At 39.9% G+C, this 18620-nt stretch overlaps 1 protein-coding gene across 1 annotated transcript in view; it reads right to left on the bottom strand.

Annotated features, from left to right (window-relative positions):
* LOC150084650 (papilin-like) overlaps window positions 1–18620 on the bottom strand; it is a 967274-nt gene that overhangs the window by 717798 nt on the left and 230856 nt on the right. The window contains exon 4 of the mRNA XM_090376529.1: window positions 13883–13943. Within this exon, the coding sequence (XP_090232655.1) occupies window positions 13883–13943 (61 nt within the window). The remainder of the gene's footprint in view (window positions 1–13882; window positions 13944–18620) is intronic.

Below are 18620 nucleotides of genomic sequence, written 5' to 3'. Positions count from 1 at the left end.
CCCACTTCAGAACACTGTGATCACTGCCACCTAGTGGTTCATTTATCTGCAGATTCTTAATGCATGAAGAATCACTACTGATAATCAAATCAAGAGTATTACTCCCTCTAGTTGCCTCCCGAACATGCTGATGTAGAAAACAATCATCCAATAAATCCACAAAAGCCTTGCTAGTGTGTGAGTGACCAGCCCCCAAATTCCAGTCAATATCTGGGAAATTAAAATCCCCCATTATAAGACTCTCTGATTTACTGGCCCACTCTATTTCTCCGAACAGTTTCTTATTATACTCATCAGAGTCATTAGGCCTATAGCACACTCCTACTCTCAATTTTGATCTCCCAATGCTTATGTCACACCAAACTGACTCGACACTGCACTGTCCAGCGATGTCAACTGGCTTCACTTCCTTGGATTTTATGTGTTTTTTAACTAATAGCATAACCCCTCCTCCCTTCCTATCCTGTCTATCCTTTCTGTAGACATTGTACTCCCCAAATTCCAGTTCTGCATTCCTTATATCTGTGTGACACCACGTCTCTGAAATCCCAACAATATCTGGCTTTGATGTTTTGAGCAATACCTCAAATTCATCAAATTTATTTACTAAACTCCTAGCATTGGTGTACATGCAAGTATACATGCACCTGCTCTTCCTCTTAGCCACCCTAACACAACCCATGTGTTCACTTGTACCCCCATGATTCCCAGCAGTCTCTGAAATATCCTACATCTTATTTTCCAGGCTGCTGCTCATTCCAATAGAAGGAGTGCAAGAATCACTTTCTCCTCTGCCAGTGGCTACTGTTAATCTATTAGTCCTTGTATCCCCCCAATCTAGCAGTTTTCCGACCCACCTAACACTGCCTCGATAGCATCAGCAAACATTCTTGCACCCTTTCTATTTAAGTGTATCCCATCCCTGTAGAAGCAATCTCTCCTGTTAACAAGTACAGACCAGGCTGAAAAAAATTCTAACCCTTGAGCCCTGCACAATCTTTCCAGGGCCGAATTGATCGACAGGGCTCTCATAATATACTCCCTCCTATTGTGTCTAATGAGTACAGGTCTGGAGGAGCCATTTTAGGAAGGATGTAGAGTTGCTAGAACGAGTACAGAGAAGGGCAACAAGATTAGTGAGGGGGAATGAAGGGGTCCTCTTACCAAGAAAGGCTTAAATTCTGCAAATTGCAGTGACTGGAGATTAAGCACATGGGAGGTGATCTGAGTGAGGTGTATAAGGCCTTCAATGGTTTGAGAGGTTCGATGCTGATGGGATTCTTCCTCTTGCTCAGATCACAAACCTGAGGAAGAAACCACAAATTTAAACATATACACCAACCATTTATAACTGATTTAATAATAAAATAAAATAAAATAAAATGATACAAAAAACTGTAAAATAATATTTGCAAAAAATATATGATTATTTACAAAAAACTAATTTACAACAAAAATAAAATAAAATAAAATAAGTAAATAAGTTAAAATGCATTAAAATTAAATTTAAAATCGATAAAAACACTATTAAAGCTTTCGGAGGTGTCTACCTCCTTCCTCAGCAATAATGAATATTTAAGCGACACATCCTAAGTACCAGGTTCACGGCACACGTGGATGACCAGGCGCATACTCGGTATCCCTTTCACTTGTACCAGAACCGGAAGTGGTCTGGGGACGTGGAAAATTAAAACGTTTATCTCTGGCAAAAACCACCGCCTCAAAAAGGGGGTGAAGCCTAACTCCCCTGTCTCTGTTCATGCTATTGTTGCCAGAGGATCCAATCCACAGACTTTCCAGCCACTTGTGGTCCCAGAATCTATGGGCCCGGTCAAGGATGACAGCGTTGTCAGGGGAGATCTGGTGTTGTTTTTCCCAATAGTGCTCGGCAATGGCGGATTTATTGAGCTCTGCAGTCCGTATCGCTCTTGAATGTTCCCCCAGACGGTCCTTGAGACGCCATCCTGTCTCCCCCACGTAACATTTCCCACTGGAGTTTTGGGTGTGCCTACCATTGCAGGGATCATAATCTTATTCCCCATGGATTTAGGATCAAGGCACCATTCAAAGATGCCCGTTTGTCCAGGATTATCACGTGGTACCAAAAGAAGGTTTTGAATACATGGATCCAGAAACTTCATGATGACTTGATACATAGTAGGAGATTGATTAATGTAGCATTAGGTGATATTAGTAGTAGATTGTCCCCTCTACACCTGATGAGTGTGAAGAGGTTAGTTTTGGAGAGGACAAATAGGATTGCCTATTCATATAAACATATTAGAAAGTTCAACACGTTATTAGAGGAGCAGTCCACTGTATTTAGGGGTAGTAACCATGCTAACTTTATTCAGAACTTAAGTGGCAAGCCTTTAACCCAAGAACAAGAGAGATTATTGGCTCTTGGACCTAAGTTTGCATTGCTGACCCCCAAACCTCCAATTACCAAAACATCTATGGGCATTGAGAGGGCAATTAGCAAATTATCTGAACACATTGCCAATCAAATTCGTGTTAAAGCTGTTGCCATTCTGGGCAAGGCAAAAACGGTTGCTCCAAATCTTACCCCGAAACAGAAGAAAGCACTAGAAGAACTTAAACGAGACGAAGATATTATAATCCTACCAGCAGACAAAGGCAGATCAACGGTGGTATTAAGCAAGGAAGATTACCACAAGAAAGTGTTAGACTTATTAGGTGATAGTGGTACTTATAAGATTATCCATAGAAACCCCTTGGCTAGCTTAGAACAGCGTGTAAATAAGATGCTACTTTCCTGGCTAAAATTGGAAAAGATTCCAAAGGACAAGTATTGGTCCATGCATGCAACAGGGTGTCAGCTGCCCAGATTTTATGGGTTACCTAAGACGCACAAGGAGAATGTTCCATTACGGCCCATAGTTTCCTTCATATGCTCTATGTATGCTCTATCTAAATATCTGGCGCAGCTGATTTCTCCGGTTGTGGGTCGGTCCGTCTTGGTTATTGGAGATAGTGTGGAATTTGTGAACTTTGTAAGGAGTCAAGATATTGGAGAGGACGAGATGATAATGTCATTAGATGTCATATCATTATTCACATGTATCCCCATAGCACATGGGGTAGAATGTGTGAAGTTGGCTTTACAGAAGGATAATACCTTAAGTGCTAGATACCACCTAAACATAGAAGATATATGTTGTGCTGTTCAATTATGTCTTTCCAGTACAACCTTGGCTTTCCAAGGAGTGATGTATAAAAAGGTTCACGGCACAGCCATGGGTTCTCCAATCAGCGCCATTGTTGCAAATCTGGCTAGGGAGGAACTAGAGAATAGGGTTTTTGCGAGATTGGAGTTCCCTATGCGTAAGTGGAAACGATATGTTGATGACACGTTTACTATTGTAAAGAAGGGGAGAGAGGAAGATGTGGTCTCATTTCTCAATGGTTTTTCCCCATTTATAAAATTCACCTCAGAGGTAGAAATAGATGGTACCCTCCCATTTCTGGACATTATGGTATATAGGGAAGGCCCCAGACTTAGAACTAAGGTTTATAGGAAACCAATGTGTAGGGGCCAGTACACACATTATAGGACGGCACAGACTGCCCAACATAAATATAGTGTGGCCAGAGCACTTTTGGGTAGGGTGAGGACACATTGCAGAACCTCTGAGGAGGGGGAGAAGGAAATTAGGCAAATAATGACGGATCTTATGAGGTGTAGTTACCCCCAGAGGGTCATTGATAAATACAATAGAGAGGAAGAGCCCAATCAGGTAGTTCCGCCTGTACCACTTACCACAGTGTATGTTCCCTACAATCCGGGCCTGTCGGATCGCATTGCGAGGATGCTTCGCGACTTTCAGACACGCTGTGTGCAGCTCCCGGGCTGGAGGTTGCACACAATAGTGTCACAGGTCAAAGACCCCATTACTAGGGATTCTAGTAGTGGGGTCGTATATGAGATCACATGCCCAGATTGTGGGGAATGTTATGTGGGGGAGACAGGACGGAGTCTCAAGGACCGTCTGGGGGAACATTCAAGAGCGATACGGACCGCAGAGCTCAATAAATCCGCCATTGCCGAGCACTATTGGGAAAAACAACACCAGACCTCCCCCAACAACGCTGTCATCCTTGACTGGGCGCATAGATTCTGGGACCACAAGTGGCTGGAAAGTCTGTGGATTGGATCCTCTGGCAACAATAGCATGAACAGAGACAGGGGAGTTAGGCTTCACCCCCTTTTTGAGGCGGTGGTTTTTGCCAGAGATAAACGTTTTAGTTTTCCACGTCCCCAGACCACTTCCGGTTCTGGTACAAGTGAAAGGGATACCGAGTATGCGCCTGGTCATCCACGTGTGCCGTGAACCTGGTACTTAAGGATGTGTCGCTTAAATATTCATTATTGCTGAGGAAGGAGGTAGACACATCCGAAAGCTTTAATAGTGTTTTTATCTATTTTAAATTTATATTTTAATGCATTTTAACTTATTTACTTATTTTATTTTATTTTATTTTTGTTGTAAATTAGTTTTTTGTAAATAATCATATATTTTTTGCAAATATTATTTTACAGTTTTTTGTATCATTTTATTTTATTTTATTTTATTATTAAATCAGTTATAAATGGTTGGTGTATATGTTTAAATTTGTGGTATGAATAATCCCAACCTTAGAGACCTTATTGCAGACCGAGGAAGAAATAAATTGAAATTGAGGAAAGAATTTGTAGAATAAATGTGTGGAAATTTGCCTTTAGCCAGCAGGTAGTTGATTGCTGGAACAAATTTCCAGCTGTTGTTGTTGTGGAAGTTGATAGCTTAAATAAATTCAAGGAAGAACTGGACAAACTTTTGGAGCAAATGGATGGGTGATATGGGAAGTTCTTTTGTTTTGTTTCTTTTTGTCTGTATAAGTTTGCTTTCTTGCATCATATGCCTCTGCTAATGCTAATACTAACATGCAAATTGACTAGATACAATACCATAATATGGCCCAATGCACTGCCAAACCAACAATTATAATTCATAATTTTGCAATGTGGGGTATGCTAGAATGAACATAATTGTTTCTAGAACCTCATTCGTTATAGCATCTATCCACTATAGCATACATTGTAGTATATGTATTTAGGGGAAATCCATTCCAGGCCCACAGTCTAGAGCAAAGTTACCATCCAATGCAACAATTTCAACAGGAAAAATATAAAACTTTTTTTTTTTTTTTTTTATGAAACCCCCAAACACGAGAGGTATTAGAACCTATAGTACTTAGTACTGTGCTTGGGCTGGAGGTTGAGAAGATGAGAGAAGATATTTGTTGACATAAGACTTGAACTTCTGTAGACTAATTTTCAGGAAATACATATGAAGGAAGGTTGTTCAAGAAAACAGCAGTTGAATGAATAAACAATGTGAGTTTGAAGTTGGACAGTAAATGGATGTTGGCTGGTGGCAGCACATGTTCGGACTGTTTTGAAAGAGAGAACGAGAATTATAGAAGCCAATTCAGAAGAACAGTGCCCATGGAAGTATTTGTAGAAAAGGCATGCAGCAGAAATAGTACATCTACGAGACAGTGAGTAGAGAGACTCCGTTAGAGATGAGTCATTAATTAACCTAACTGCCCTCTTCTGAATGGAATCTAGAAGCCTGAGAGAGGTTTTGGGGGCCCCACCCCAGATGTGGGAACAATATTCCATGGCAGGGCGGATTTGTGATTTATACAGAGTGAGCAGCTGTTTGGAAGAAAATTAATGCCGAGAGCGAAAGAGAAAACCAAGTTTTTTAGATGCAGAGGAAGCAATATTTATAATGTGCTTGTGCCAAGAGAGATTAGAAGTCAGGGTATTCCCCAAAAGAGATAGATCAACTTGCCTTGAAATCAGAGTGTCACCAAGCATAGGAGCAGAAGAATCCTTTTTGCGAGATATAAGACAAGACTGAATTTTAGAAGGATTGAAATCAACAAAGTTGTTTTTGCCCCACTGGAGAATTACATGGAGATCGGAATTTAAGGAATTGGTAGCAGATATTCTAGAAGATGAAGCTGATTTAATGTGCTATCATCGGCAAAACTATGCATAGTATTTCCAGTCAATGGAAGAAGATCATTAATATAGAAGAGGAAAAGAGTGGGGAAAAGAACTGAACCTTGGGGGTCACCAGCATTAGTGTAGAAGTTAGAAGAGAGAGAGCCATCTACCATCACCCTCAATGAGCAGTCAGAGAGAACACTGGATAACCAATTACAAAAATCAGTTGGCAAACCATAAGATGGAAGCTTGTTTAGAAGATCATTAGGCCAAACACAATGGAAAGTCTTTGGTATGTCAAGAACAACTGCTTGTGTGTCCACAAACTTTTCCATTGAACTTGTTCATAAATGGGTAACATAAGCCAGAATATCATCAGTGGATCGACACTGTTTTTTTTTTTTTTTTTTTTTTAGCAGCATTAGCAACTAAGGCCATATTGCTCCAGGGATATGCGGTGGTTATTCCTGACCTTTCCGCAACCTCTAGACCTCCGTACTTGCGCTCGAATCCCGGTTTAATCAAGAAGCGTGTGCTACACACTGCTGCTCCTTCCCACCTGGCTACGGAGGCGCCGATCGACACTGACAGAATCCATACTCGTGATTGTTGATCAGACGGAAGGTTTCTAGGTAGTTTAACATTTGGCGGTTAATTGATTTCTCCATTACTTTAGAAAGAGTAGAAGTAATTGCAATGGGACAATAATTGGATGGGAGGGATTTGTCACTCTTTTCAGGAACTGGCTAGATATGAGCAAATTTCCAAGCAGAAGGAAAAACACCTTTGGAATAAGAAAGTGAAAAAAGGTGGTAAAGAACAGGAGTAAGTTCAGGAGCACAGGTTTTGAGATCACAGGAAGCTGTTGTTGTTGTTGTTTTTTGGAGCATTAGCAACTAAGGCCATATTGCTCCGGGATATGCGGTGGTCATTCCCCGACCTTTCCACATCATCCGTATTTGGTGGTGACGGGCTCGAACCCCGGTCTAATCAAGAAGCGTGTGCTACGCACTGCTGCTCCTTCCCACCTGGCTACGGAGGAGCCTCACACAGGAAGCATTGAATGGAGCGTGTTGGGAATGGTGGGAGGTGTTTTACCAAGATCATTAATACGAGTTGGAAGAAAAATGGGATGCTAGTAGGTCGGCTTTATCCTTGGCTGAAGTGACAACAGAACCATCTGGTTTTGACAGAGGAATGAGCAGAGATGGGTAAAAGTTATGGCCAATAGCTTTGGCAAGAGACCAGAATGCTCGTCTACCATTAGGGCAAGAAGCAAGTTTTCTAATCTCAGCCTGTTCGAAATCTAGTTTGGACTGATTAATAACTGCTTTACAATTGTTGTGAGCTTTGGTGTAGGCAGAAAATGAAACTGAAGAACTGGAAACAAGCCAATTACGATATGCAACATTCTTCTCTTGAACAGCCATAGCACATTTATTGGAAAACCAAGGTTTAGATAAAGGATGAGATTTTAAAGTGGAGTTTGGGATAAAGGATTCCATTCCTAAAAGAAAAATTTCACTGACACAATCTGAGCAAACATTGACATCAGAAGTTTTGAAACAGTAATCCGACCGAGGAAAAGAAGAAAAGAAATCTCACAGGTTATCCCATTTTGTATTCTTGTAATGCTAAACAACACAAGGTTGAGAATAGCCATGAGATAAAGGCTCCATTGGAGAAGAGACAATCACCAAGTTGTGATCTGAGGTGCCTAAAGGACCACTCACTTTGACCATGTACTTAGAAGGGCTGTTCGTGAGAAAAAGATCAAGCGTGTTGGCTGTATGGTTAGGATTGTCTGGTATTTTTGTAGGTAAATTAACAATCTCAGCAAGGTCATTAGTAATTGCAAAAGCCTCAGCAGTCTTGATCAGCTGGGTTGATGTGACTAGAAAACAGAAGCCAGCTGGAGTCGTGAACATTAAAATCACCAAGGAAAATTACCTCACTGTTAGGAAAGTTGGACTGGAGAAAGTCAAGTTCCAAAGAGAGGAAGTCAAAGAGCTCCAAGTGATTAGTGGAGTTGGGAGAACAGTAGAGGCAACAGATGAATTTGACAGAATGAGGTAGAGAGATTTTAATCCAGAGAAGAGGCGATTCCAAATTGCCAAGTCTCTGACAGGGAATATCGGAACGGACAAGCCACCTTTGAGGTGAAAGGAATCATACAGCTAATAATTTGGGCAACTGAGATGAGCAGTATTTAAATCAACCGACAACTGAGATTCTGTCAGAAAAAGTACATGGGGTTTGGCAAACTGCAAGTGGAAATGGACATCGTTGAGATTAGAACTGAGACCACCTATATTTGTGAAATGAACTAGGAAGTGTTTGGGAGATTTAGATCTTTTCGCAGATAAGCAGATAAGCTTACTCTATTAGTTTGACAATTCATGGTGTATTCAATATTAAGAAAAAGTGGGGGGGACATGCTGTATGAAGTAATGAAATTTTTTGGATATGGCAAAACATGGTAAGAATATACCCAGATCCTTGACATAACGTGGCCTCGACAATGCTCCCCTGTATACACACTAATAGCACTTCCTCCAGCCACTCTCTGGCAGAAATTAGGTAGCAAGATTATACACTAGCTGATCTGGAAGCCTCCTAAAGCATTACCAACTGGTTCAGTCCGGTGTAGTAACTAGCGGCCGGACTGCAAACACCGTTTTAGGGCCATACCTTTGAAATGTAAGGAAGATTGGATCTCACCATGATGTCGATCATAACCTCTAAAGTCATCAGTCATACTGCATGATTGAAGAGATGAGGAAGGGTTAACCGAAACGTAGCTCTTGAGACTAAACATGGGTTCCACCACTTCAAGCATCCAATAAGCAAAGTAGTGGTATTGCACCGGTTGATGAGGGTCATCTACCATCTAGTATTGCCTGGTAACACAGAGGGGCAGCATTCCTTCATGTGGTGTTGGCACCACACCTCGACCCCTGCTTATGTTGGTTCACACCTGGGTAGTCACCCACAGTGTGCCTGTGCATAGGGGTTATACCTAGGATTACTAAGTCCCACCATCGTGAAGATGCAAGATGAAAAATATAAGTGTAAAATAAAACTAATTTATTTAACTTTTATACACTGTACATAAAATTTGAAAAGCATAAACAATGTTTCCTTAGTGAAAAATATGAACAAACTTTCCCTAATAAAAGCATAAACAATCTAACACACATGAAAAGGATATACAATCTTTCCCTAGTGAAAACTATAATCAAACTTTCCATAATAAAAGCATAAAAAATCTTTTGCACATGAAAAGCATAAACAGTATACCACCAGTGAAAATATAAACAAATTTTCCCTAATAAAAATCATAAAAAATCACATAGAGGTCGAAGGAGAGTAGTCATCGTTCCTACTCATTTTGGGTGACTGTCCTGTGGGAAGTTCATTAGTTGGAGGGCGTTTGCCCACCTTTTTGAAGAATGAATCCAGGGTTGACTGCTTTACCTGGATTTTGGGACCCTCGAAAAGTGGGCCATCAAGGTATCATTAAAATGATTATGGCCCATTTCCACAACAGCAGCAGCAGCAATACCTGGTTGATAATCTTTTATAAGTTTGGACAGTTTATTCCAGCAAGAGAACACCTCTTTAAGGTCGTCAGATGGAATGCTGTGACTTTTTTCCTTGTCCTCATCCTTCTCGTCCCCAAAAGCTTTCTTCTTCTTCAGTGCCTGTGCCTCTTCATTGTGAAACTCTGCTAGCTCCTCAAATGACAGCTCCTTCATGTGGTCCTCCATCAATTCCTCCATGTCCTCCTCATTGATCTCCAAGCCCATGGAATATCCCAGACACACAATTTTCTGCACAACAGGCTCTTTCTCCAACAGTTGAAAGCCTTCGAAGTCCCTTGGAGCCACAACGTCAGGCCACAATGGCCTCCAAGCCAAATACAAGCACCTAACAGAAACCTCCTTCGAAGCAACCACAATTAGGAAAACAGCATCCGCTATATTGAAGTGACCTTTCCAAAAGTCCTTCAGAGTCACATCACTGGAAGAAGTGGCCTGAATAGTGCCTTAATGTAGAGTTTTTTAAAATTTGTGATCACATGCTGGTCCATAGGTGTCGTATTAGGTGGCAAGAAGTGAACCTTGATAAAACTGAATCATCTGGTAATTCTTCCATCAAATTAGGAGGGTGGGCTGGAGCATTGTCCATGACCAAAAGAACCTTCAATGGAAGATCCTTCTCCTTAAGGTAGTCACGGACAGTGGGCCAAACACCTCAGTCACCCAGTCAGAGAAAAGACTCCTGGTCACCCAAGCCTTGTGGTTGGAATGCCACAAAACTCCAAGGCGGTTTTCCTGAAGTTTTTAAAAGCTCTGGGGTTCTCCGAATGGTACACGAGCAGTGGTTCGACCTTGCAGTCACCTGAAGCATTGGCACAAAAGAGCAATGTAAGCAGGTCTTTCATTGGCTTATGGCCAGGCAAGGTGGTCACCTCCTTCGTGATATATGTTCTGTGTAGCATTCTTTTCCAGAAAAGGCCAGTTTCGTCGCAGTTAAACACCTGCTGTGAAAGAAAGCCTCCATCTTCAATTATTTTCTTAAATTTCTGATGATGTTGCTCAGCAGCATCCCTATCTGCATTTGGCAGCCTCACTATGCCTCACAACACTGTGTAATCCAGTCCTTTTCCTAAATCCAGTAAACTAGCCCTTGGTGTCAAAAAACTCCTTCACAGAACCAGTACTTGTACTAGGAGCCTTAGCACCAAGTTCCTCAAACAATTGTTTGGCCTTTTCACAAATAATCGCCTCACTCACACTATCATCTGCCATTTGTTTTTCATTAATCCACACTAATAGAAGAGTTTCCATATTTTCCGTGATATTACAACATAAACTGCTTAACTAGAGATTGCCTTTGCGACCTGTGCACTTTTTATTTCTTCCTTGTTTTTTTAAAATTGTACTCATTGTTGATTTAGCCATACCATATTCAGCACTTAGATTTCCTACACTTTTTCCACTTTCTCACTTGGAAATTATTTCTTTCTTAATGTCTAAGTTAATTAGCTTTCTCACTCTATTTTGCCAGCTCATGGCTAAAATTATATAGCAGAATAATTTTAAAAAATATTTTCACTGCTAAAGGGCAAATAAGCAGATAACTGAACTAAACTAATAACTGAACCTTACAAACGATAACAAAGATGATAACTGACACTCTAATCAAAGCAGGAAGGCCCCGACATGTCATGCACACGCAATGCTACGTCGGCCGATAGTAGTGCTCCACATTAGTTGTAGCATCTGTGTTCGTTGTAGTATCTTGATTTTATTGATAAAACTGTTCATTGTTGCATTCGTTCATTGTAGCAAACTTGACTGTAATATTAAGTTTAAGCTAAACACCTGACTGTGACTAAATACAGTTAATGATTGTCAAAATAACTAATCTTCTTAAAATAACAAACCCCTTTGAATCTTGGGTCATGCGAGAGTAAAAACAAGATTTTTTTTTTAACTAATTTTTGTGCACTTTGAAAAATTAAAAGGTATGCAATGGGCTTTCATTTACCAATATACAAAAACTGCCACTTTCATACTGAGAGGAGTTACACATATTAACAACAGTAACAATCCTTGTAATCCTGCATTTAAATTACCAAGACATGTTAGTATTAGTAGTGGCAAATGATGCAAGAAAGCAAGCTTAAACAGCATCAGCCAAAAAAATAAAAATAAAATAAAAAACCTTCCCATTTCACCTATCTATTCCCTCCAATAGTTTGCCCTGGTTCTTCTTTGAATTTAACAGCAGATGGAAATTTGTTCCAACAATTCACCAAAATTCAGGCTAACTCCTTTCTGCAATAATCCTTTCTCAATTTGAATTTATGCCCCCCTCGTGTAAATAGTCTGAGCAAGAGGAAGAATCTCATCAGCATTCAGCCTGCTCAATCCATTCAAAGCCTTAAACACCAACATCAGATCACCTCACAGGTGCTAGTCTCCAGATGCTGAAATTTGCAGAACAAAAACTTGTTTGGTAAGAGCACCCCTTTGTTCCTCTCACCAATCTCATTGCCCTTCTCTGTACCTGTTCTACATCTCTACATCCTTCCTAAAATGAGGCCTCCATATCTGTATGCAGTACTCAAAATGTGGCCTACCCATTGCCTTATAAAATGGGATAATCACCTCCTTATCCCTGCTAGCAAAATTCCCATATATCATTGACAAAACTGTAAGAACTGTCCTGGCAGCCAGATGCTACACTGCTCTATATCTGACTGCACAATTACTCCCAACACTTTTTAATTTTCCACTACCCTGAGTGTAGCACCACATAGTCAATATTTTACTCTAGGGGTTACTGCTACCCATATGCAGTAATTTGCATTTGTCAGGGTTAAACTTCAGTTGCCAATTCTCAGCCCATCTGCCTAATTTTTCTAGATCCTGTTTCACTACCATATTATCATTAATTTGCAAACCTACCAACCTTTATATCATCTGCAAACTTGGACATTAAACCTGATATGCCTTCATCAATATCATTAATAAATAAAGAAAACAACAATGGGCCCAAAACCGAACTTTGGAGAACTCCAATAATAACATCAGTCCACAAAGAGCAGTGTCTCCTGATTACCACTCTGTCTTCTTCCATTCAACCATCCTTTTATTTATAGCAATAACTTATTCTTAATGCTTCACTGATGCAATTTGTACACCAGTCTTTTATTTGCAACAGTATCAAAACCTTTCCTGAAATTCAACTATATAATATAAAAATTATTTTTTGCATCCACTTTCTTTGTTACTGCATTGTAGTTTAGAATAAAATTTGTCAGACAAGATTGCCCCCTGACAAACCCATGCTGTGACTGAAGTATAATTTCACTCCTGTCTAGAAGGTCCTGCACTACTTCTTTAACCAGAGACTCCATTATTTTTCCTGGAACAGAAGTTAAGCTAACAGGTTTTAATTACTCATATCATCCTCTGGGAATTAGGGATATGTTCACACATATCTAGTCTGCATAGACTTCCCCCAAATCCAAAAATGCTCTCAAAATTATGGCTAAGGATTTGCTTATCTCCTTTGCTGCCCCCCTCAATATAACTGGATAGATCCCAACCACCCCAGGTGCCTTTCTTATGTTTAACTTCAACAATTTATCTTCTGCTTTCCTCTCAGTTATTAAAAAATCATTTAGCTATCTATTAGAATTTGGTAAATTTCTGGTATCCACTTCCTAAAGAATTCCTCATGTGTGAATATAGATGCAAAATTATAATTCAGTTTGTCAGCAACCTGAGCAGAATCATCAACAGTCGAACCATTGATATCAAATGCGCTAATGTGATACATCCAGAGGTGGACTGGGTCAAAAATTCTTACTGGAGAAAACTTGTAGCAGCCACATACTAATGTTTAATGGCGATATTGTTTATGGCCAAAATCACATCCGGCCTCTGGTCCACCGGGTTTTCCTGGTAAGTCTTATGGTCAGTCCACCTCTGGATACATCCCCTTCCTTCTAGTCTTTATATAACTAAAGAAGTCTTTGCTGTTTTTCTTTGTATTCTTTGCCAAAGATTTCTCACAATCTGCCTTCACTTGGCTAACCTTCTTTATGACTTGATTGCAGACTAGTTTATATCTGCTATAGGCTTCCGTATCACATGATAATTTATATGCACCCTATGCATTTTTCTTCTCTGCCAGATGTCTGGTTAGTTCATCTGATTTTCCCTGGTCCTATTCCACCTATCCTTTTTGAACAATATATTTTCTGTTTCCCTGACAACAGAGTCACAGACAATTACAGACTTCAATTGTATTATCAATAGTCTTCTCAAATTTATAAACACTTACCTGTATATTACACGTAAAGTAGCGTTTAGAAGATCCAAGGCAAGAATGATAACCATCAGGTCTACACAAAATAAAAAAAATATATTACACTTAGAAAGCACTTATTCTCTAAAAAAAAGTGTTTTAGTATTTAAAATAAGAAAAAGTCCCTAATCCTAAACCAAAAAATAAGCACGAGAGATATTTGAGTTTTAATTAAAACACCTCTCTCTCTCTCTCTCTCTCTCTCTCTCTCTCTCTGTGTGTGTGTGTGTGTGTGTCTGTGTGCATCCATAGTTCAAACAAAATATATTATTTTGTCTATAGTCCAAAAATAATCACTTCACTCTGAGGTTATTACATGTATTGAATTTCTCATACAGGTATTATATGTATTGAATTTCCCACATCCACCTACTTGTGCTTATTTTCTTGTGAGTTCTACGTTTATTTAACATTATGGCTTCTTTCCTTTCATGGTGTTGTTTTGATGGCATAATTGATGAAATCATGCAAATGACTGGTTTATTTGGATGGTTTAGGAAATACCATTTGTCAGTCATGATAACTCATCAGCAACTGAAAAGTATGTGATTCACTGTTGATATTTTTCATCTTTCATTCTTTAATTTTTATTCTCAAATTCTCTTCTTTATTACATATGTCATATTTCACAATTTAGACCTCAGCTCACTCAGATGCCTCTAATCACAACATCTCTGTAACTCGCAAAATTTGTATTTTAATTTTTAGCCACAAAAGGCTACATTATTTTTCTTCTGCGTTATTAATTTACATTATCAGCATTGCCATTAGTAATATGATGCAAGAAAGCAACCGTATATAGCATCAGCCAAAAAAAAAACCTTCCCATTTCACCCATCAACCTTCCCATTTCACCCATCCATTCACTTCCAATATTTGCCTAGTTCGGCCTTGAACTTATTTAAGTATTCAACCACCACTACAACAGATGGAAGTTTTTGTTGGTTGGTTTTTTTTTTTTTTTTTTTTAGGAGCATTAGCAACTAAGGCCATATTGCTCCGGGGATATGCGGTGGTCATCCCTGACCTTTCCGCATCCTCCGTATTTGGTGGTGACGGGTTCGAACCTCAGTCTAATCAAGAAGCGTGTGCTACGCACTGCTGCTCCTTCCCACCTGGCTCCGGAGGCGCTGGAAGTTTTTGTTCCAACTATCAATCACCCACTGGCTAAAGGCAAATTTCCGCACATCTATTCTACAATTGTCTCCCCTCAATTTTAATTTATGTCCCTTCAGGTGAGGAACCTGAGCAAGAGGAAGAATCCCATCAGCATTGAGCTTATACATACCATTCAAGGCTTTATACATCTCAATTAGCTCACCTTGCAGGTGCCTAGTCTCCAGATGCTGCAATTTGCAGAACTAAAGTCTTTCTTGGTAGGAGCAACCCTTTGTTCCACTCGCAAATCTTGTTTCCCTTCTCTGTCTCGTTCAAGCAGCTCTACAGCCTTCCTAAAATTAGGCCTACAGACCAGTATGCAGTACTCAAGGTGTGGCCTGACCATTGCCTTATACAAGGAGACAATCACCTCCTTATCCCTGCTATAAAAATTCCTGTATATCATTGACAAGACATCACAAGCTACTCTTGCAGCCTGTCTGCACTGCTCAAAAAAACTTCATATCTGACTGCACAATTAGCTACTGGTCCTTTTCATTCTCTACCATCCTGAGTGCAGTACCACACAATTGATACATTACTCTGGGATTACTGCTACCCATATGCAGTACTTCACATTTGTCAATGTTAATTTTCAGATGCCACCTCTCAGCCCATCTGCTCAACTTTTCTAGATCCCGTTGCAATAGTATACTATCATTACTGTAATTAACTACCTGACCAACATTCGTATCACCTGCAAACTTAGACATTAACCCTGATATACTTTCATCAATGATATTGATGAAGGTATAACCCTGATATACCTTTATCAATATCATTGATAAATACAGAAAACAACACTGGGCCCAACACCGAACCCTGGGGGGGGGACTCCACTAATAACATTAGTCCACAAAGAGTAGTGTCCATCGATTACCACTCTCTGTCTTCTCCCACTCAACCATCCTTTTATCCATGGCAGCAACTTGCCCTTAATGCCATACTGCTGCAATTTGTAGAGTAGTCTTCCATGTGCAATCGTATCAAAAGTTTTCCTAAAATACAAGTACAGGCACTTTCCAGCTTACGTAATAGTCAACTTATGGAAATTCGACTTTACGTAAGTTTTTGCCAGCCAGTGCAAACTTAAAAAAAATCATGGAAATGAAATTTGCATCCCGTAGGAATAAATGGAGGTATTGTGAAAATATTGTAATGTGAACCCAATAACACATTGTTTTTTTTTTTTGGTAATTCATTCCGAGACCTTGAAAGTTGAAATTTTTGCTATACAATATAACTAAACTATTTATTACTCTAAAAGGTCATTTTTATAATGGAAAATGCACTACACTTTCATAGTTATCATATGTCCCATTATAAGAATCAATTTTGAATGCCTTTGTGATATTTTTCTAAAACACATTACTGGAGGTCACAACCATAAAACAATAAAACAATTTGCACTTTCCAGTTTATTGGGCTTTCTCTTAGTGCAATCTATTATAAACAGGTAGTAAACGTGATCTTATTGCATTTGCGATAATACTGATAACTGGAATTCTGTGGGATTTTACGTTATGGTATTAGGGTGAAATGCGTTCCTTTCACTGAAATCTTCAATCATATAAAAAACATAAATAAATTTTCAGAATCGTTCGTATTTACTTATTACAATGGTGAAGGGAAAGGGACCAATGAAAAGTGCAAATGCTGGCAGTGCCAGGAAATAAAGATGATTAATTAAGAAGTACGAAGCAGGACAAAGTTTGTCATCTATTGCACAGAATTAGGTCTCGCTGTTTCAACAGTGAATACTATTTTAAGGGACAGTGCACGTATAAAAGAATATATTAAAGGATCAAAGCATTTAAGATCAACAGTGATCACAAAAAAGCATTCAGGTGCTATATCGAAGATGAAACAGCTATTAATAATATGGATGGAAAATCAGATTCAGAAGCTTGTGCCCCTAAGTCCAATGGCCATTCAAGCAAAAGCAAGAAGTATTTATGAAGATATTAAGGATAAGTACAGCGAACCCCAAGTCAAGTTCATGGCAAGCAATGGGTAGTTTTAATAGGTTCAAGATTATTGTGGATTATTGTGTGACACAGGGCAAAATGGATGACAGAGTAAATAATGACAAGTTTAATACTAATTGTAAAACACACATATATTAAATATTAAATACATACAAAAGATTTTGGTTATTAAGGTAACCTTCATCAGTCAAACTGACAGTTAAGAGTGGAACATGAGTACGTGTACTGCCAGTCATGTATACGAAACTGCGTGATGCAATGGTTAATTGTTTGATGTTGAAAAGCCTGCAGTTGTAACGTATGTGAATGTTGCCAAAGTTTGTCCTTCATAAAAATGGTTGCTCAATAATAGGGTGGACCTGACATCCACTGCTTCTGTTGACTAAGGTGGTAGAGCATGTGATGTTCAGCAATTCCAACCAGGCGTGTCGCCAGTAGTGGCGGGACCTATCTACAATCACGACATTGCGATGCGGGTCAATGTCGTGGTGGGTTGATCAGAAGTGTTCGGCAATGGGCGAGTGTTCTATGTCCGCTAAGCGGATGGCTCTTTCGTGCTCCGAAAGACATTTGTCAAGCCGTCTCCCAGTTTCCTCGATGTAGCAGCTAGTGCAGTCACGGCAAAAGATGTGGTAGACTAGGCCACTTTGTAGTAAGGTGGGAACTGGTGTTTTGACTCTAGAGATTAGGGATCACAACTTTCTGCCTACGAGCTGAATGTACTTTATCCCATCATGTATAAGGATAAAGGCACTCACAGCTGAGTCATTACCTTGGATGTTCCTGTCGGTTGCTACATGGTTATGTGTCTGTAGGTCACACCTGTCAAGGGTACTGGTGGGATAGCCACACCTCGCAAGATCCGCCTTGACCTTAGCAATCTCGGTGTGCCTCTCATCTACAGAACTAGAGTGGGTCGAAGCACGGGCTAACAAGGTCTGTGCAGTGCCAAGAAGATGGCTGCGCGTGTGTGCTGACCAAAGTTGGTAAATTGGCCAGCACACATTGGTTTATGGTAGACAGTTGTCTTCAAGCGCGTGCCCTTGCATTGGACAAGGGTGTCTAAGTATGGTAGGGCATTGTCCGACTCTAGTTTAATAGTGAATTTTATGAAAGGCAACAGAGAATTTAGGTGGTCTAAGAGTCGGTCGCCCGAATCTCTGGAGATAACCACACAAACACATCATCCACGTAGCAACACCAAAAGGTAATGGGATCCAGTACATTCGTAAATGCACGACCCTCTAATTCTGCCATCATGATATTTGCCGTGACTGAACTAACTGAGGAACCCATGACTGTGCCATACACCTGTTAGTAAATTGAGTAGCCAAACATAATTGTGCCACCTGATAAGCACAGCCTGAGGGCGGTAGAGATATCGTCTTGTGTCAGTTCGGTCCTGCTGCCAAGGGTCTAGTCGTTATCCAAGAGTTCCTTTGCACATGTCATGGCAAGTTCCACTGGGATTGGGGTGAAAAGCGACATTACATCAAATGATGCCATGATTTGATCTTCTGAGATGGATAGGGTTCGGATCCAGTCTATAAACTCACTACTGTTAGAGA

This window comes from Mastigoproctus giganteus, chromosome 6 (assembly GCF_048544385.1).
Source record: "Mastigoproctus giganteus isolate SK-2022 chromosome 6, ASM4854438v1, whole genome shotgun sequence".
In the NCBI taxonomy this organism is placed as follows: domain Eukaryota; kingdom Metazoa; phylum Arthropoda; class Arachnida; order Uropygi; family Thelyphonidae; genus Mastigoproctus; species Mastigoproctus giganteus.
The sequence above is the reverse complement of the archived record's forward strand: the minus strand, read 5'-3'. Positions and strand labels throughout refer to the sequence as shown.